The sequence below is a fragment of the Chrysemys picta genome, chromosome 11, assembly GCF_011386835.1.
Source record: "Chrysemys picta bellii isolate R12L10 chromosome 11, ASM1138683v2, whole genome shotgun sequence".
Lineage (NCBI taxonomy): Eukaryota > Metazoa > Chordata > Testudines > Emydidae > Chrysemys > Chrysemys picta.
This window is the reverse complement of record NC_088801.1, coordinates 33,022,071-33,043,158: the sequence shown is the minus strand read 5'-3', so window position 1 is coordinate 33,043,158 and position 21,088 is coordinate 33,022,071. Positions and strand designations below refer to the sequence as shown.

At 42.0% G+C, this 21,088-nt stretch overlaps 1 protein-coding gene across 2 annotated transcripts in view; it reads right to left on the bottom strand.

Moving 5' to 3' along the window:
- The window catches only part of PSMD14 (proteasome 26S subunit, non-ATPase 14), a 62,402-nt gene extending 41,734 nt beyond the window's left edge, over positions 1–20,668 (bottom strand). The window contains exons 1-3 of one of the 2 annotated variants that reach the window (XM_008178466.4): positions 20,531–20,668; positions 8,759–8,870; positions 5,903–5,954 (exon numbers count right to left, since the gene is read on the bottom strand). In XM_008178466.4, coding sequence (XP_008176688.1) covers positions 5,903–5,950 — 48 coding nt within the window. In that variant the 5' untranslated portion in view covers positions 5,951–5,954; positions 8,759–8,870; positions 20,531–20,668. Of the gene's footprint in view, positions 1–5,902; positions 5,955–8,758; positions 8,871–20,050; positions 20,492–20,530 lie in introns of those variants that run through there. The other variant, XM_005309429.5, reaches the window with a different exon arrangement.
- Between the last annotated feature and the right edge of the window lie 420 nt (positions 20,669–21,088).

Below are 21,088 nucleotides of genomic sequence, written 5' to 3'. Positions count from 1 at the left end.
AAGTGACAGTTTTCAAGTGCCATTTACAATGCCCTAATCTGGAAACATCCCAGCTAACCCATCTGATCAACAATTTCACAGATGGAAGCACTTGATGGCTAATTGGCAAGTCCATTATTCAAATAAACTAGCTATCTGCACTTCTATTTTCTTTATTTCAAGTCAAGGTGCAAACACTTTGCATAAGACACAGGTCACACCCCCAAAAATTGGATTACTCTCTACCCTCCATCAAGTGGGTTACTTTAAAGCATCCAGCTAGTATAACGATTGTTTCATTTACAACAGTGAAGCACTTACACCCAGGAAAAAAATTAATGAACAGTCAAATAAAACTAAAGTTTTTAAAAATACATTAAAGATTGGTTAAGAACAATAAGGTATATTTTTAAAATAATCTCATTGCTCTCTACATCAGAGCTTTGTTAAGTGTAGCACATATATACAACAAAAAACGTACGTCTTTCTAATGTGTTACTGATCACATTTGGGTGGAGAAAATAACTGGATAAGATGTGTCAGCATGGGTAAAAAACAGCTGTCTTTGTTACCATTTTGAAAGCCTCACAGGGAGGACAACACCAACAAAAGCTCTTACTAAATTCATCTTGTGTACTCTCTGGGACAACAGGAAGAATAGTGAAGATAGTAATCAATGGGACTATCTAAAACATGCATATGCAGAATTGACTTCACTACACATCCTGTGGCATGGAGGACAATGACTAGTAAAGATGGGTGTAATGGATTCAACTAATATTCCAGAAAATTGTGTGCAAAATGAAAAGGGGTGTTCTTCCAAATCCCGGTGACACGGATTCTCTTGCTGCCCCAATAAAATCTAAAGCTTGAGCTGCACTCCCTAATTTGTCTTTTGCACACAAACTAGGCAGAACAGGGAAGTGGGATACCAATCAGCTGTGCTGCAGGCACAGCTCTCCAACACTACAGGGGGGGGGGGGAATAAGCATAGATGGAAGGAAAGGAAAACAAGGACACGAGAGGTAGGAGAACAAGATGTTAATAAAAAGTCTGTCCTAATATTTTTATTATTCATTAATCTTTCCACCTCCTGAACACAGGAGTAGACTCCACAAAGGTGGCTTTGCTTCTTGTTGGGTCCGATACCACTTTTTTGATTGAAATCATGCTTCCAAAAAGGATTCATGCCATATATTAGCTTTACACAACTTATAGATTCTTTTACCATATCTAAAGTTAGGAATGTCTTCAAATTCTAAATAATCTCCTTGGTATTCAAACTAACTGTCATTGACCTGAACTAAATTCTTCAGGGTGGTTCTTTTGCCCCCACAGGCAAATGATGGGAAAAGTGAGATTTAAATGCACAAGATGATTCCTGTAAATCAATTCCTTGGTCTCATTTTTGGTCTCAATTCATTATTAACTGATACAGAGAAATACTTATTCCAGATCTCCTGTTTGCACAAAGACCCAATACTGGTAAGATTAGTTAATTGTAGTAATTTGTATTATGTAGTACCCAAAGGCCCAACCAGGACTGAGACCCCAATGTGCTGGGTGCTGTACAAACACAAAAGAGACAATCACTGCCATGAACAATTTACAATCTAAAATCATGCACACACAGCAGAGTCTGGAGATACGACATACAAGCACTATATTGAAGAATAGGCAGTTTTGTTAATTACATGTACCACAGTTTGTTTTAAATGAGGGTAGAGAGGAAAGGAGTAGGAAAAGTCACAGCTAGTTACCTGCCTACCCATGATCAGCAGAGGTGATTCTTAAGGCGAAATCTGACAGAAAGTATTCATTTCATCAGGGAGTTCTTCCCCTGCAAAAGGTGCAATGTGGAAGAGAGCCCAGAGATGTTTGAAGCAGAAGCTGACTAGGGAATGTAGGCAGCATGATGGCAGGGGTTGACACTGCAACATGTTACTAGATAAGTGAGGTACTGGAGGTAGAGATAGTTTCTAGGAGAGAAAAGAGGACAGACAAAACCTTGAGGGATACCCACAGAAAAGGAAAGAGGGGAGAAGAACTGCCCTCCAGATTAGACACACAGAGCTACCAATGAGGTCAGAGGAGAACCATAAGGGGACAGAAAGACAATGGAGAACAAAATTTCAAAAAGTAGGTATCAAAAAAACACCAAAAGGTCAAGGATAGTGGAGTACAGATTGTGAGATTGGGCCAGAAAAAGAGGTCATTAGAGACTTTAATGAAAGCAGTTTCAGTGGAATATGAAGGCAGACGCCAGACTAGAAAGCATCAAGAATGGAATTGGAGGAAAGGAGCTCTAAACAGCAGTTGTAAACAGCATGTTCAATGAGATACTGAATGACAGTAGAAGTGGAAGGTAGGGTTAAGAGTTTTGTACTTGTGCTTTTTTTTTTTTTTTGAAGATGGGGAGACCAACAACTTCTTATAATGATAAGGAAAGTAATCTGATGATGTGTGAGGTGAAGAAGTGAGAGAAATGGGATGAGCAGAGCAGCAAGAGAAATTAAAAGATGAGAGGAGATGGAGGTTATTTGATCATGAAGGGCTGGAGTTGGACAACAAGCAACAAGTCTCATTGTCAGTGATGTTGGGGAGGAGGGAGGTAATGATTTTTCTTTGAAGAAACCAGTAAGATCCTACATGGAAAGGGAGGAGAAAACAGAGAGGGGAAGAGCTTGAGGAGAAAGTCAAAAGGTGGTAGAAGCAGTAACTGGAATTGAGCATAGGAAGTAGGGCTGTTTGGCTAAGAAGATGACAAAGTTAAAAGGAGGAAAGAGTGAACTTATAGTTTTGACTCAGCATGGTCATGAGACTTTGACCAGAATTGCTCAGCAGCAGGAGAACAAGAGTATAAAAACAGATATTGAGGGTTCGAGGGAACGACCTTGTGATGTGAGAAGGTATCAAAAAAGAGTGGAGTAGAGGAAATAGAAATAGAAAGACTAGAGGAAAGGGCTGAGAGCAGAACAGCATACGTGGATGTTGATGGATTGAAGGCTATGGAAGGAATAGGTGGCAGGGCAGGGTGGAGGGGAGAAGTGGGCAATACTGAAGGAGATGAGGTAGTGTCAGAAAGAGGGAAATTTGTGATGGAGACTCCAAAGATGGAGCTGGTAAAGATTAACTGAGTGGCCATTTGTTGACTAAGAGATGATCCACTGTTACATATCAATGGAAGTGGGCTATTGTCATAGACCAAGTCACCCATTTCAACTGCCAAGCAATCAATCTCAAAGAATAGCTCAAGAAAGGAGTTACCCACAGCTATTTAATTCTGCCCTCAGAAAATGTATTAAGTTTGCTCTTCCTTATACAATTCTTCGCATACTCAGATTAGCAGAGGAACAAACTAGAGTAGTTGACCTGGATAGGCTTTTTTACTATGAGGTTTAACTTTTAAAGTAAAGCCAGCAAAAACCGAAGTCATTTGTAACAGAATGATTAGGTGGAGGAATGTACAATAGTTTCAAGACTAGTCCAGTTTAGGGGCATTACTGGCAGTGATATCACTAGTTCTGTAACAAGATTAAGTATTTCCAGGGAATACCTGTCTTTGTTCTCAGTTTAACAACCGTCTGATTCAGTCTGGAGTTTCTCTGCTACCAGCAAAAATATCCAAGATAAAAACTGATAACTGTCCATCTCCAATTCAAATTCAGGCATATGCCAATACATAAACTATAAGCATAAGTGACCTTCTTTTGCACATCTCTCCTACCGATTTAATCCACCAGAGAGCTGCAAAAGTAGCCATGACATTAATCAGATCAAGCTGCAACCAGCAATAGCAGCAATGTAGTTCTCCTGAGATTCACAGATTTTTTTTTTTTAAATCCCCTCACTCAAGTTTCTTCAGGAGACACTTCCATGTTTAAATATGGATAGAAATTCTGCAGCCTGGTGCTGGAGCGGTTTGTAAGGCTTATTTTGAATATCATTTTATTGTCTCCTACATTTTATATTTGGCTTCAGATTAAAATTGGGAAATTCTAGAGAGTTAACTGTAAATCTGAAAAACAGCTTTGATGTGCATCAAGTTCAGAGAGGACTAAGAAGTGAAAGCTTGAGTGATTAGACTATGCATATGTTAGAAAAATGAAGAGTCATGAAGCAGACTGGCAGCACAGAGTAACAAGAGAAATCTCAAAATTGCTTAAGAAAGCGAAACTAAAAATAACTGAGTACTGCTTGAAGATGCACTAAAGGAGCGTGAAAAGAATTTTAGCTGAAAAAAAGAAAATTGAACAATAACATACAAAAAAATTAAGGTGATCTGGCCACCCAGATAGCGGATGTAATTCTACATGTTAGATAAAGCACATTGAGTGCTTCAACATGTTGTACACCAGTGGTCCCCAAACTTTTCACATGGCGCCCCCTTTACTCCTGTTTGTGCACCCCCTTCAGAGCTGGGGCCAAGAGCAAGGCTGCGGCTCTTGGGGGGAGGGAAGGTGTGGATAAGGGTAAGGGGGCTGAGGTTGGGGCCGCAGCTGCAGGGGTCCTGAGGCCGCAAGCGGGGCCAGGAGCCAAGACTGAGGGCAGAGTGGGACTGGGTGGCGTTCCCTCCCCACCCTGTGGGGTCTACCCCTGGGCTCACCCCATAGCTTGGGGGACCACTGATGTATACTTTCCTGTTTAGAGGTGGACATTAGGAACACATTACAGAAAGCCAAAAAGCTGTGAATATGAAGGATTTGCAAATATCAAAGGAATTATAGCAATGAATCAGGGACTTCAAAACATATATGTTACTGTGAACATTGAGGAGCCAACTATGGTTGGGAATTACAGACTAAGTTAATGTTTGGAATATATTACAAAAGTCATTAAGGGGGATCAAACCCAGGCCACCATGCTAAGCTGAGATTCCTGGGCTTGGCCTAGGGAAACTCTACTGGAAGAATTACTTCTCTTGTGACTCCATAGAGACAATGATGTAGCTCACAAAGCTTTACTTACGCCAGTCTTCTTCCCAAACAGTGTGGGTATCTGCATAGTAATAGTTCCACCAACATGTCCCAAATACATTCTCCTTAGACTTCAGGTGTCCTGTCCACCCTCCCATGGGAGACTAACTAGTTCCACTGCATCCAGGATGCTAAACACCCAGGACAAAGCTGCCCTCACCTCTCTGAAGAAAAGGGACAGACATAAAAGAGAGATGCACATGCACCTACACAAACAACATTAAGGTTTCTGGGCAAGTCAGCTGGAAAAACACAACAGGTGGTATCATCTGGTGAGAGAAAATGGAGGAGGCCACACATTAGTTGAAAAGTTTGTGATAGGAACTTGAAAGCTACCAGAGAGGCCCTTACTCCACAGCAGGAAGATTACTAAAGAAAGCAACAATACTGTGTTTAAGAACTACATATGTGTACGCAAAGGCTACTTACATGTGTGATTAATTCTTTTAGAAACAATTCAAATAGCCTCCACAAATCCATATGAGAATGCATCATCATGGTATCTCAGGTGTTATGAAATCTACTTATTCACTGCATCAAATGAATGGTATTTAAAGGTATTCTTATTGACTAAACCAAAGACTGCAAAGTCAGTTTTTCTGAACAGTTTAATTTGCAATTTCTGTTTTATTCAATGTTTAATTTTGCAGATACATCTGCATTCAGTGGACTATATTGTTTAGACATCACATGAAATATTGAAACAATCCTAAATTTTTATACATGGCATGGTTGCAAATTCTGTAAAATTTTGAAAGTTCATACTCAGTGTCAATGCAATTCACATCAAAATTCATGCATAGACTATACAGCAATGTTTTCTATATATTGACATTATTACAAAACTGAAGTCAGCTGTTTGCTGCTAAAAGATTGGGTATTTTGGTAATTATAAAAATAAACTATGATTAATGTAAGAATAACATATTTACAAGTTGTATACTAACCTGCCCCAGCCCAGGCATGCCTCCTCCAAGTCGTAGAAGTCTGTCCATATTTCTAGAGAACAGAAACAAAGGAAAACGTTCCTAAGCTCTGAAGTATTTACTAAATTGCTATCTATATAATTCACCTTCAGTCACTCAGTATGTCAAAAATATTGGTGGTAATTACAACACAACATCAGACTTCCTGTTAATTAACACCACATATTAATTCAAGAAGCTGTCTTCCTCGCTAATTAACAGACCTTATTTTATTGCTTTGGTTTTGGGTTATCCCAATATCTAAAGATAAGCATTTTTGTCACACTTTCAAAACTTTATCATCATACAATAATGTTTAACTTACCTGGAAAGAGCACCTGCATGGGGGAAATGCCTGAAACATATTACAGGTACAACTGACTTTCCTTCAATTTTGTCCAGCGTGCATCAATAAAACTTAATTTAAAAAGTAAGGATTTTTTACATCCTCATTAGTAAGTTCTGTGCTAATTAACTTACAGCTTGTCAGTTATTGTAAAAACTGCATGTGAAAGACACTGAACAGATTATGGATCTCTGAATTAGCATCCAAAGCTTTTTTTAATGAACTCATTATACTTAAAGAAATACTGTAAAGTAAACATCAAATGCATTTAGTTTGAATACAAGGGGCAATACAGTCATTTCATGCATTTAAAATGTTGCATATAGAATACCTTAGAATGAGACTATTCCAGCAGCAAAACTTAACAGCTCTTTCCACTAGAGTACACCTCTACCTCGATAGAACGCTGTCCTCGGGAGCCAAAAAATCTTACCGCGTTATAGATGAAACCGCGTTATATTGAACTTGCTTTGATTCACCGGAGTGCGTGGCCCCGCCCCCCCGAAGCACTGCTTTACCGCATTATATCCGAATTAGTGTTATATCGGGTAGCGTTCTATCGAGGGAGAGGTGTATTTGAAAAGTACTACTTCAATAACTGAACTTCCCCTCTTTTCTGATCTCTAGGACAATGAGATAAATCTTTGATGTAGTTTTATATGGCCTCAATTGACCATTAAACCATGCCACTGTTAAAGACTTGAGCTACGGTTCATTTCGCTGATCAAATCATTTTCTTGTTCAGAAATAACATACATATTTTTAGATATAATATATATACACAATTTCAATATAAGTGTACTGTCCCAGTTATAACAGGAATCTTTCGTGGCTTGCCTTACCTTACAGTGCTTATTTGCAAGCACTAAGACCCAGTTGTGGGTAGGCATTCAATAACTAATAAAAGCTCACTTTTCAACAGGTTCTAAGCCTTAAATTTTAACATGAAACATGGTTTTCATTTTAGAGTTTTAAGACATAAATTATGAGTCTTGACTGCTTTATCACACTTCCTTGGAAGTGAAAGAGATACAGTACAAGGCCAAAAACAGATTCCTTAACGCAAGACTATTGAGCAAACCCCATCTTGCACAACTTTGGCTCAATACTACAAAGCCTGTTCAAGTTTACCATCAGACCCCACCACATTATAAAAACAGCAAGTGACCGTATTTCCACAGCAAATGAGTTTGTTCCCACCACATGCAATATTCAATAACAAAACACCATCAGCGATCACAAACAAAACACATTCCAGAACTTTCTTTATGCAGCCACAAGTACAAACAAAAAGGGATATGAGCAAAGGTAAATTTGAAAACTGGAAAAGATGGTGAAGAGTCATAAAGACTTGAGAAATAATTTTAGTCCGTATATTGAAACCAAAACAAATTTGATCTTGAAGTTGTAGAAATGATGTTAGAGACAACACTATTCATCTTCCAAAAGATGTTAACATTTTTATTAACTAGCTATCTGTGGAGATCTATAAATTTGATTTATTCTCTAAAACCCAGAGTTTTATTTTGAATTATTTTTCTTCCAGTTTAAGGGACACAGTCAGATTCAACTGTCTTTCCCTGTGTTACTAGCACCCTGTAAGATGATTAAAATAAAACTCAAGCATAATAGTTTTTACCATTTATGCCATTTACTTTTTGTTCTTCAAACAACTTGGATAAAAAGAGTCTGGTCAGCATCACTTTTTTATGTAGTCAGTTCCACTTTCTAGTTCTAGTGCACCAGCAGAGTGGTGCTGTGTTTGGATTCCCTTTTGGTGTTTTTAAAATATTCTTTTTAAAGACAACACATACAATCCTACATTTGGGACCTACATTACCAGAAGACATCCTTTTAAAGGTATCTTGGATAGAGACTACATCAAATTAAGACTGGGGAAATAAAAAAGCCACGGATTAATGCCTTCATTTTCAGGTGTGAGTTTAGTGCTCATGAAAAATGTCTGACAGCCATGGAGACCAAAATTCTCTATCTGCAAAAAGAAATTCAGCACAAGTATAAGCTCCTCTGTACTGTACCACTAGTGTCTCAACCCTGACCTGGGGAAGCAATCCCAACGTGGGTGTGGAAAGGATAATTCCCCATACATGATCATTCATTGTTTGGTAGTTCTGATGAAACTGCAGTGTGTGCCAATTAACACCAACTGTGCTGTTTTTTTGTGAGAAAAAACACTACTTGTCCACTGGGACTTAGAATGACCACATAATTTATTTCAGGTAGGCCAGGCAGATATCAAGGATAACAATTTTTATTTACTGCTAATCTGGACTGGATAGTAACTTTCAATTAAGTGGAGAAAAGGCCCACTCCATGAGTTAATACAGCGGTAATCCCCCTGGATAATGCTTTTACACAGTTAAATAAAGTGAACCTGTTTTGTTTTGAAGTTATTGATCAGAACCCATTATCTTATCAGGTAACAAAGTTTGAGATGAGTATATGAAGTGGAACAAATTTTAGTTTCTCACCTGGCACTCAACTAGAGTTTTCCTGTTCTTGTCAACAGAGTCAGATAGTAATCCTTATCCCCACTGCAGCTCCCACTTTTTGGATGTCTATTAAGTTTATGATGTCTTCTTCCTACAAAAGAACACAGTTGTAATTTAGAAACAAGAGTATAGAGAAAGGAATAGTTTCATTACTAGGGTTTTCCAGGGACCATGCCATTGGAGAGGCGCAAATACAAAACTGAGTTACCCCAGCATTGTGTTTTGAACTTTTCTGAGTTTTAACTACATAACCTCTATTTCAGATTTGTAATATGCCATCTGGAATCTCTAAGCTAGAGAACTCCATGTACTACATAAAGCCTACACAATTATCATATGGCTAGAAATTTCCCAGAGTCTCGCTGAAACATGGAAAGGTAAAATTCAAGTTTGCATTTTAATAACCTCTCTTCGCCCCAGAAAGCGAAACAGGTTTAACCTTGGATGTAACTCCATAAATAGGTGTTATATAATCATCTGAAACAGGAAAATATTTGTCCCTAATTGTTTGACTTAAACTTGGAAATATTACAGAGGCATCAGCAGTTAATGCTGCAACAAGCTTCTCAAATTTATAACTGAACTGAAACCTTTCACTGATTAAATTTAGTCTCCATGTCTAACAAAGTTGTTCAAGATTCATCTGAATTTTTTTAGGGCATTGTCTGCTTAGATACTTTCTACTTAGTATAGCTAAATTAGCCCCCATCACATTGTATGTATAATTGGGGTTATTTTTTCCAATGTGCATTACTTTACCTTTATCCACATTAAATTTCATTTGCCATTTTGTTGCCCAATCACTTAGTTTTGTGAGATCTTTTTGAAGTTCTTCACAGTCTGATTTGGTCTTAACTATCTTGAGCAGTTTAGTATCGTCTGCAAACTTTGCCACCTCACTGTTTACCCCTTTCTCCAGATCATTTATGAGTAAGTTGAATAGGATTGGTTCTAGAACTGATCCTTGGGGAACACCACTAGTTACCCCTCTCCATTCTGAAAATTTACCATTATTCCTACCCTTTGTTCCCTGTCTTTTAACCAGTTCTCAATCCATGAAAGGATCTTCCCTCTCATCCCAGAACAACTTAATTTATGTAAGAGCCTTTGGTGAGGGACCTTGTCAAAGGCTTTCTGGAAATCTAAGTACACTATGTCCACTGGATCCCCCTTGTCCACATGTTTGTTGACCCCTTCAAAGAATTCTAATAGATTAGTAAGACATGATTTCCCATTACAAAAACCATGTTTACTTTTGCCCAACAATTTATGTTCTTCTATATGTCTGACAATTTTATTCTTTACTATTGTTTCAACTAATTTGCCCGGTATGGATGTTAGACTTACTGGCCTGTAATTGCCGGGATCACCTCTAGAGCCCTTTTTAAATATTGGCATTACATTAGCTATCTGCCAGTCATTGGGTACAGAAGCTGATTTAAAGAACAGTTACAAACCATAGTTAATAGTTCCGCAATTTCAAATTTGAGTTCTTTCAGAACTCTTGGGTGAATGCCATCTGGTCCCGGTGACTTGTTACTGTTAAGTTTATCAATTAATTCCAAAACCTCCTCTAGTGACACTTCAATCTGTGACAATTCCTCAGATTTGTCACCTACAAAGGACGGCTCAGGTTTGGGAATCTCCCTCAGCTGCAAAGACTGAAGAAAAGAATTCATTTAGTTTCTCCGCAATGACTTTATTGTCTTTAAGTGCTCCTTTTGTATCTCGATCGTCCAGGGGCCCCACTGGTTCTTTAGCAGGCTTCCTGCTTCTGATGTACTTAAAAAACAGTTTTTTCAAGTAATCAGTTGATTTCAAGTAAATTAGCCAACGCCAATTCAGTTTTTCATCGTTCTCAAGCACTCTTTCGCAGTGTGACTTTGAGAAGTGTCACTTCTGCTCATTTACTGGAAACGACATATCCTCAATTTTGTCCTGCCCATTCAAAATTGTATCATCAATATCAGCAGAGTTTAGGATCGCTGGCCATAAAGCAGCATCTGATTTATCAATCTGTGGAGTGCAATTTTTCTCACTGCTGTTTCCGTCATCGTCCGAGAAAGATCTTTCTTTATTGTTTCTCTCCTTTTCACGTTAACTAGGTTTTTCTTTGTCATTACTCTTCTTTTCATGTGAGCCACATTCTTCTTTATCATCACTCTCCTTTATGCCACCAGGAAAACTGGACAATTCTCCATCACTTTCCTATATTTTTTCCTTATCTTCAAGCAAATCTGCTAATTCCTTAGTAATAGGACTTCCACCAGTTACGCTTCTTTCCTCAATTTCTTCTGCACTGGGACAATTGCTATTGCCTAAAGCCCGGTCTATGTTTTTCTGTTTCAGATATTTTCCCATCAAATTTGCCTATTGCTGCAAACTAGATTGCAACTGAGCTTTTTGCTTCCTATATTGAGCTTCTGAAGGCTTCTTTGGGAATACCTGATTGATACATTTATTTATCTAACATTTTACTTCAAATATTCTATTTTCCGTGCCCCAGCATCCCGATTCCAACACTCCTAAGCATGCCACTCCAGGCGGTTGCGTGGGTCGCCTGCCCCTAAATGTGACCCTGCCTGCACATCATGGCCCCAGAGGCAGCAGTGGCTGCTGCACTGCCTCCTTTCTTCCGCTTAGGGTTGCCACAGATTTTATTTTATTTTATTTTTAGAAAAAGACATCCAGGCTTGTTAAATGGTACCCGGACGCACAAGCTAAAACCCAGGCTTGTCCGGGTGAAAACTGGACAGGTGGCAACCTTAGTCTTCAGGTGCCTAAATTCCTTTGAAAGTCTGGCCCCCATGTCCTTCAAGTTTTTCAAAATGGTAGATCTCATTCTCTCCCATGTGTTTTTTATTCATAAACTAGAAAAGGAAAACAAGCTTTCCTGCTTATTCAAGTACCAATCCATTTCTGAATTTTGAATTAACTACTAGGCCAAGTGAAGAAAAATATTCTCTCTGCATGTGCTAGCTAAACTGACACCAAAAGTAATTAAACCAAAAGCGTTTCTGCACACAGAAACTTACATTTGGAAAAAGGTAAATACCAGCATTTGTTTTACTGAAAAGAGTGAAAATAATATACTTCATGCAGTACATGACACTGTGACTTTTCCAAGCCTGATTTGAAGATTGTTTCCCCCATGATTCTGCATCTAATTAAAGCAGCACTCTATAACTCATTAAAATTTGTTGAGGGGTCATTTATGCAGCATGTTTTTATTATTAATCTAAATTATTTTAATAGATAATAATAAATTTAGGCTTTAACATAGGTTGTCAGTTTCAAATTTAATTTTAAACAGATTTTTTAAAAGAATATATTCAACTTAAAACAAAATCCAATTTAAATAAAAATATCCGCTTTTTTAAATAAATAGATTTTTATACACTCTGGGCAGGTCTGTCAGAACATGACATACTTCTGTTCTGGCACTGTCTTCCAGCTCTGCTCTTCAGAGTTCCCCAGTCAGTCCCTGATGCTGGGGAGGCTGAGTAGATAGTATATGGCCTAATCCTCCTCCCAAGTGCTGTTCTCTACCTATGCCCAGCACAATATTAAATTTAAAAAAAAAAAAAAAACCACTAACTTTTCCCATACAAAAGTACGAGGTCAAAGAAAAGTTGCACACTACACGGATTAGTAAAAACCTCAATCATTTGTTTTTCATTTGAGAGTGATTGTGATGAGCACACTGAATGATTCCAGGTTAGAAATTAGAATGCATTTGCGTTTGGGCAGTCCATTTACCTGGTAACATCTAGGAATAGGTTAGTGTGGTCATGACTGCTGACTTAGCAAGCGATTTCTTTGATTTTTAGTAACTGCAATAGTTGAGTGTGTGCTTGACTGAACTACTGCAGTTCAAATATTGTTTATGCAACCTCCATTATTGCAGTTTTTTCACTGCCGAACCTGAGAGCGGAGGAATGGGACACAAAATGTACATCTTTAAAAATCTGCACTGCAGAAATTCATGAAAATTGATGATTATTGAATTAAAACTGGAAAATCCGTAGAGAATCTTCAGTACAGTCATCTAGAAGTACATCAACGGATAAATGTAACTGGTACAAGATACCAGCCACCAAGAGCTCTGGATTTCAATCAGCATAACCAACCCAGGTTTTGATTACAGATCAGTTAATATTTATAAAGTGCTTTGAAGATGAAACACTGAGTGGTATTACTAAGAACTTTTTCCCACATGGCCTGGGAAGAACAGATATGAGCAATATACCGTACTCACTCATAAGCTGGTTCGTTTATAAGCCAACCCCCCCAAGATGGATAAGTAAAAATGGAAAATGTTCATAAGCCGACCCTCTAATTCAGGAGTCAGCAAACTTTGGCTCCCGGGCCATCAGGATAAGCCACTGGCGGGCCGAGATGGTTTTTTACCTCAAGCATCCGCAGGCACGGAGGTAAACAAAGTGTCCCGGCGCGCCAGCTGCTTACCCTGACAGGCCGGGACAGCAACTGGTGGGGAAATTTTTTGGGAGGGAGAAGCTGGGGGTCAGTGGAGTAACCTCTGTGACCACCCCCCACATGACCCCACCCCTAGCCAGGGACCCCCACATTCTCCCCATCCCTTCCCTTCCCACCTTATCTGGGGAGGGCCAGGGTAGGATGTCTCTGGCCTGGCTGGAGCTGCTCTAGCAGGCTGGGCAGCATGGCCGCAGTCTGCTCCAGCGGCCCAGACCGGGAGTCGCAGCCACAGCATGTTCCAGCAGGCTGGGCTGGGCGGCGCGACCACAGCCTGCTCTGGGGGGCGGGGCGGGGCTGAGCGGCACGGCTGCAGCTTGTCAGCCCCAGAGCTGCAGCTGCTCCGGAGGCTGGGGGATGAGCAGCATGGCCAGAAGCGGAGAGACTCCGGTCCCGCCTCTTCCCTTCTGGCTCTGCTGCCTCCCCTTGCTCCCTCTATTGGGGGGGGGGGGGATCTATGTCCAACCTCTCCCTCTCTATACCCGTTCATAAGCCGACCCCCTTATCTGGTGCTTCCCTTTTTGACTAAAAAAATTTGGCTTCTGAACAAGTATATACAGTAATCATCTCTCTAAGAAGATGGGAGTACTATGTTTGTGCCTAAGACTTAGTGAATTTCAGATCTTTTAATTAACTTGAAAAATTTATGATTTCAGTGCCTTACTATATACTTGCAGCTCAGAATGAGATTTCATGCAATAGTCCTGGTTTCTTAGTAGAAATAATGGGCACTATATACTGAAGTAATTTCTTTTTAAAAAACGGACTCATCATTGGATCCTGGGATGAGCAGTTGGGTTCATTATGAAGACTGATAACTTTTTGAGATAGAGTGTCAAAGTTAGAATTAGAGTTATTTTTATATACAGAAAAGAGAAAAACCTTAGCTACAAAATTTCAACTTTAAGTCAATAATTAGCAGGTTTGAAAAGTCAGTTTGCAGAATGCTTTGGGATTCCTAGAACATTTAGGAAAAAGGTACATATTAAAAAACATAATAGCAATTAGGAGTAGAGATAGGGACTGGACAAGTGGTCCCCAAACTTTTCCTCTCATGCCCCCCACCCTTTACCAGTAATAGAATGCGTCTCACACCCCCCCCCAGACCGGGACAGGAGGTGAGACTAGGCTATGGCTGGGACCCGGCAGCTGAGCTGCAACCAGGAGTGAAACCAGGGCCGCAGCTACGGCCAGGGGCTGAGCAAAGCAGAGCTGAGTGGCACTCCTTGCCTGCCCCCCGGTGGGGGCCGGCCCAGGCTCTGCTGCATCCCACCCCCACAGACTTTTTTCCATGCCCCCCTAAAGGGATGCGACCTGCAGTTTGGGGACCACTGAACTAGACAATGCAAAAGTATGAAAAGACTGTGGCAAAAAGGAACACTCACTTCATATTTTGCATTAAACGCAATGAAAGGGGTCCCAGACAACTAACTTTATTCTTAATATTCTTCCACCTGTTTCTATTTAATACCTGATTTCCATTAATAAGGATTTTTAAAAATCTTTCCAAAAGACTGGTGCTAAAACTTTGTAATACGGTCGAGAACATTTTTTTCTGGACGAAGTAACAAGTATTCCACATTATTACTGCCTAAGAAGTCACACACTGGAGAGATCCACCATTCCTCCAGGAGAACAGAAGACAGCTGGAGTCACTAGGTAGTTTCCCTTTGCTTAGCACACCCAGCATGGAAATAAAGGAAGAAACTCAGAGCAGAACACAGATTCCATGTGTGGCAGTAAGCTTCTAACTATATTACCATGCTGAAACTTAAACTCTTGTTTATTTGCAACTTATAAGTAAGAATACGATTTTGTCAAGGAGGTCACGGCTTCCATGACTTTAACAGATCTCCATGACTTCCACCTTAAGTTTCATCCCTCCCCACCCCCATGTGGCGGCAGGGCTCCAGCTTGGGCAGTCAGCCCCACCCCCACAGCTTCAAAAATAATAATATAAAGTAAGCACTGCACACTTTGTATTCTATGTTGTAACTGAAATAAATTTAATAATGAAGAAAAACATTCAAAAATATTTATAATACATTTAAATTGTTATTCTATTAACAGTGTGATTCAAACTGAAATTAATTGAGTTTTTTATCTCACAATTGCAATTTTTTTAAATCGTTTGACAGCTCCAGAAGAAATAGTTCTGTGCTAGTAGTTTATATTTCATTATGTAGTTTCTATGAAAGATTAAAAACATACACTGCTTCCGTCAATGTGCTCGGGCTGAAATTGTGAAAAAGCAGCATCACTTGCCCCAAAACCTCAGCCATGCTGAACACAACGCCATCAACAGCCTCAGGAACAACTCCCTGAAAAAGCACAGGAACAGATCTGTACAGACACATGCCTAGAACCCCGACCAGGGATATTCTATTTGCTACCCAAGACCCATAAACCTGGAAATCCTGGACATCCCATCATCTCAGGCATTGGCACCCTAACATCAGGATTGTCTGGCTATGTGAACTCGCTCCTCAGGCCCTACGCTACCAGCACTCGCAGCTATCTTCGAGACACCACTGACTTCCTGAGGAAACTACAATCCATCGGTGATCTTCCAGAAAACACCATCCTGGCCACTATGGATGTACAAGCCCTCTACACCAACATTCCACACAAAGATGAACTACAAGCTATCCAGGAACAGTATCCTCGATAATGTCACGGCAAACCTTTGTGACTTTGTCCTCACCCACAACTATTTCACATTTGGGGACAATATATACCTTCAAGTCAGCGGAACTGCTATGGGTACCCACATGGCCCCACAGTATGCCAACATTTTTATGGCTGAATTAGAACAACGCTTCCTCAGCTCTTGTCCCCTAACGCCCCTACTCTACTTGTGCTACATTGATGACATCTTCTTCATCTGGACACATGGAAAAGAAGCCCTTGAGGAATTCCACCATGATTTCAACAATTTCCATCCCACCATCAACCTCAGCTTATACCAGAAACCTACTGACCGCTATACTTACCTACATGTCTCCAGCTTCCATCCAGAACACCCACATGATCCATTGTCTACAGCCAAGCTCTAAGATACAACCACATTTGCTCCAATCCCATTCACAGAGACAAACATCTACAAGATCCCTATCAAGCATTCTTAAAACTACAATACCCACCTGCTGAAGTGAAAAAACAGATTGACAGAGCCAGAAGAGTACCCAGAAGTCACCTACTACAGGACAGGCCCAACAAAGAAAATAACAGATCGCCACTCACCGTCACCTTCAGCCCCCAACTAAAACCTCTCCAGCGCATCATCAAAGATCTACAACCTATCCTGAAAGATGATCCCTCGCTCTCACAGATCTTGGGAGACAGACCAGGCTTCGCTTACAAACAGCCCCCCCAACCTGAAGCAAATACTCACCAGCAACCACACACTAAAAACACTAACCCAGGAATCTATCCTTGCAACAAAGCCCGATGCCAACTCTGTCCACAGTCCACATACCTATTCAAGCGACACCATCATAGGACCTAATCACATCAGCCACGCCATCAGGGGCTTTTTCTCCTGCACATCTACCAATGTGATATATGCAATCATGTGCCAGCAATGCCCCTCTGCCATGTATATTGGCCAAACCAGACAGTCTCTACACAAAAGAATAAATGGACACAAATCTGACATCAGGAATCAGAACATTCAAAAACCAGTAAGATAACACTTCAACCTCTCTGGTCACTCAGTAACAGACTTAAAGGTGGCAATTTTGCAACAGAAAAGCTTCAAAAACAGATTCCAGTGAGAAACTGCTGAACTTGAATTAATATGCAAACTAGATACCATTAACTTAGGCTTGAATAGAGGCTGGGAATGGCTGAGTCATTACACAGATTGAATCTATTTCCTCATGGTAAGTATCCTAACGCCTCTTGTCAACTATCTGAAATGGTCCATCTTGATTATCACTACAAAAGTTTTTTTTTCCTCCTGCTGATAATTGCTCATCTTAGTTAATTAGCCTCTTAGAGTTGATACGGCTACTTCCACCTTTTCATGTTCTCTCTCTCTCTCTCTGTGTGTGTGTGTGTGTAGATATATATATATATAATATAGATATATATAGATACACACACATCTCCGTACTATATGTTCCATTTTATGCATCTGAAGAAGTGGGCTATAGCCCACGAAAGCTTATGCTCAAATAAATTTGTTAGTCTCTAAGGTGCCACAAGTACTCCTGTTCTTTTTGCGGATACAGACTAACACGGCTGCTACTCTGAAATCTAGAGTTATCAGACATAGTTAGTGTTTTGGTATTCTACTGAATAGTGCCTCCTAACTGATTATGTCAAAACCTTTACAAATTTGTGTCTAATTTCCATGCGATTCTTTTAAACTGATAACATAGTCATAGTAGGCATCAGCATGTTAGAGTGGCAAGGATCTACCACAGGGGTCGGCAACGTTCGGCATGCAGCTCGCCAGGGTAAGCACCCTGGTGGGCCGGGCCAGTTTTATTTACCTGCTGACGTGGCAGGTTCAGCCAACCGTGGCCCCCACTGGCCGCGGTTCGCCGTCCCGGGCCAATGGGGGCAGCGAGAAGCGGCGCGGGCGAGTGATGTGCTGGCCGCGGCTTCTCGCCGCCCCCATTGGCCCAGGACGGCGAACCGCGACCAGGGGGGGCCGCGATCGGCCGAACCTGCCGCGTCAGCAGGTAAATAAAACTGGCCCGGCCCACCAGGGTGCTTACCGTGGCGAGCCGCATGCCGAACATTGCCGACCCCTGATCTACCACATCAGTAGATAAAGGATCACAAGTTTTTCATGAACACCTAATAAAGTTATTTATGTGCAAAGATTAACCCATTTGAGGTCCCGTCCATTCCAAACCATTCAGGAAGAGTTCTAGCCGTTAAATATGTTTGCAAACCAATTTCTGGACCACTTTAGAAATCTATCAAGAGATTATCTTCCCATCCTCCCATATTACAGGGACCACAAAGAATGCTGTTGTCAGTAGACTCTTCTGCCCAATCAAAAGCTTTAGAGCTAGAAATGTGATTCACAGCTCAGACATGCAGCACCTCACACCCCTAGAAAGGGAAGAGATCATTTTCAAAATGCTGACAAAACTGGGGCAGATTTCCCAATAGCATACCGAATATAAATACATAGCTTTTCAAACAGAAATAATTTAAATCACAATCTGAAAATGCATGCATCACCATTGATGTTTCTATTTACTATAAATATATTTGATATAAACAGATTGAACAAAAAAACAAAGATACATATTTGTCAAATATACTAGATGTTTTACCAGTAGCCAAATAGTACTAAAAATATTTAACCTACAAAAACTGGTGAAATCTATTGAATAAAATTAGCTGACTACTATTATTTTTGCTCATTATACCTCCTTTCCTAGCTTCACTCCACTTTCTTTCCTATATAGGTCTCCTTCCTCTCTATCCCCCACCTGCCTGTTACCTGAAGTGTCTTTTTCCTGTTTTTCCCTTCTCTTCCTTAGCCCATTCCCTACACTGTGTTCTGCTTCTTTCCCTGTCTTGCTTCTCAAGTACTACATAAATAGCTGCACTGAAAGCTGCCAAGACAAGTCAGTTTTCACTCACTGCTGCTGCTGCTTGACAAAGCAGTGAGTAAGTGTAAAGTCACTGGGGATAGCTCCAGACTCTGAAAGACAACACATGACCAGTTTATGCTCCACTTGTATTTGGAACGTTCAATATCAAGGATAAGGGCACTTTCAGAGGTTTATTTCTTTAAAGACAAGAAAGACGAAACCATAGGGATATGCTCACCAGGAACATTTGTTAAATATAATACAAGAGTGCTGCTGTGCACCATTGGGCAACTGCATGCTTCACCCCAGAAGAGCTGCATTTCAGCTGTCAGTAGAGTGACTCTTACATAGATAACATTGCTACAAAACCAGAAAAGGTCACTGCTGCCAGTTGACATGAACTTGCAAACAGGTCTGCCTGTGATTATTTACTGTGGTAGCAGTGTCCCTATTAGCATTGAAAACCATACAGTCTGTGGACTCCAAGAACAGAACATGACAGCAATAGTGTTATAGGAGCATTTGAGCCTCTTGCAGCAGTTCTCATTCCTTGCACCAGGTCTAATAAGGCACCATGGCATTAAAAACAATAAATTTACAATAACCATCCATCTGTGTAGATGCTTTACTGATTAACCACATGAACTACTGCAGCTCTTGTCCCTCCTCTCCTGTTCACAACAAAGTCATTAAGTCCGGCTGAATGTAGATTGCAAGCTCTTTCAGGCGGTAGCAACGCACTCACTTGTTTCTGCAAGCTACCCAAGGCACGTTTGGGGGGTTAGAAATAATAAAGATCAGCACAGAAAATTGCCCATTAGCGACTCCCAAGAGGCGGCACAACATGCTGTCACCTAGGCCCTTGGGACAGGCTTTGGCACCTCGAAGGTAACAGGCCAGGGGCAGGGAAGGGGTTACCGCTCTCCACATAAAGGGGCAGGCCACCAAAAGCCGCGACACTTCCCCAGCGGGCCGCATCCCTAACACTTATCCCGCAGCCCCCTCCCAGCTCCCTGGGGCCTCTCACCAGCGTCCCGGCAGCCCGGTTCTACCCCTGCACCCGGCCCCCTCATCGCCTCCTCGCCCAGTGCCGCGCGGGCCCAGCCCCTACAGCCTGGGGCCGGGGCCGGGGCCGGGGCCGTGGAAAGGCCCAGGAGCCAGACCAAGCCACGGGCGGGCCTACAGCCTACGTCCCCCGAGTGGCCTCTACCCTTACCTGGGGCTGAGACCCTTCCGCCGCCGCTCCACGTCCGCTGCGGGCCGCGATGAATCAGCCGGATTTCATTCAAACCCAGTCCGCCCAGGCCTCCCGAAAACACTTCCGGGTTCAGAGGGCACCTCCCGGTTTCCGTTCCCATCCCAATAGCTTGGTGGGGTCAGACCCATGGCAACGTAGCCCCGCCCCCACCATGCCTCCGAGTCGCGCGGAGCTTCCCTCCCCCAAGCTCCCCTGGAAGAAGCCGAGGCGCGGGCGGGGCTAGGCTGCCGGCTGGCAGTGCAGGCAGCCGCTCGCGCCCCTGCCGCTGGAGGGGCCTTCTCCCGCCTCTGCCGTAAGCTGGAGCGAGGAAGTTCGTCCAGGCAGCACTGGTTCCCGCTCGATGGCGGCAGGCCGTGGCTGGCTCCATGTAATGATGCTTTGCAGGCTCCCCGCTGTTCTGTTCTGGGGGCGGGGGTGAAAGTAACTTAAAGGACTTACCCGTATGCAGGGCGGCTGGGACAGGGTCTTGGGCAAGGGGGGGGGCCCTCTGGGCACCTGGAAGGGGCGGGGCCTCGGGCAGAAGGGGTGGGGCTGGGGCCAGACTTCCCTAGCCAGCCCTTCAGTGATGCCCGGGGCTCTGGCCTCTTTTAGATCAAGCCCCAGGGCTGCTGCTGCTTTTGTCCATTCCCCCTCCCCAAGGCCCTGCTGATACGGTTGGCTGTGTACCGGCAGCCACTTTCTTACCGGTTCGCTGTACCGGGCTGTAGCGGCTTACTTTCACCTCTGGGTGGGGGCCACTGATTGTTCCCTTTGTGCCTTTCCCCCAGATGTTAGAAGGGTGCAGCTGGCCCTCCACAGCCAAAGCGCTGCCCAACCATAGTCCTGGTGGGCACCTAGAAACACCTGACAGCGAAAGGAAGCAATCAGTTCCAAAACTCAGCGAGAGGCGCATTTCACAAGTACTTAATCCACCTGATACAAATGTGTAGATGGCACCAAGTTATTCAGATTAATCAGAACGACAAGGAACTTCACAAGCTAGGTGAATGGGCACCA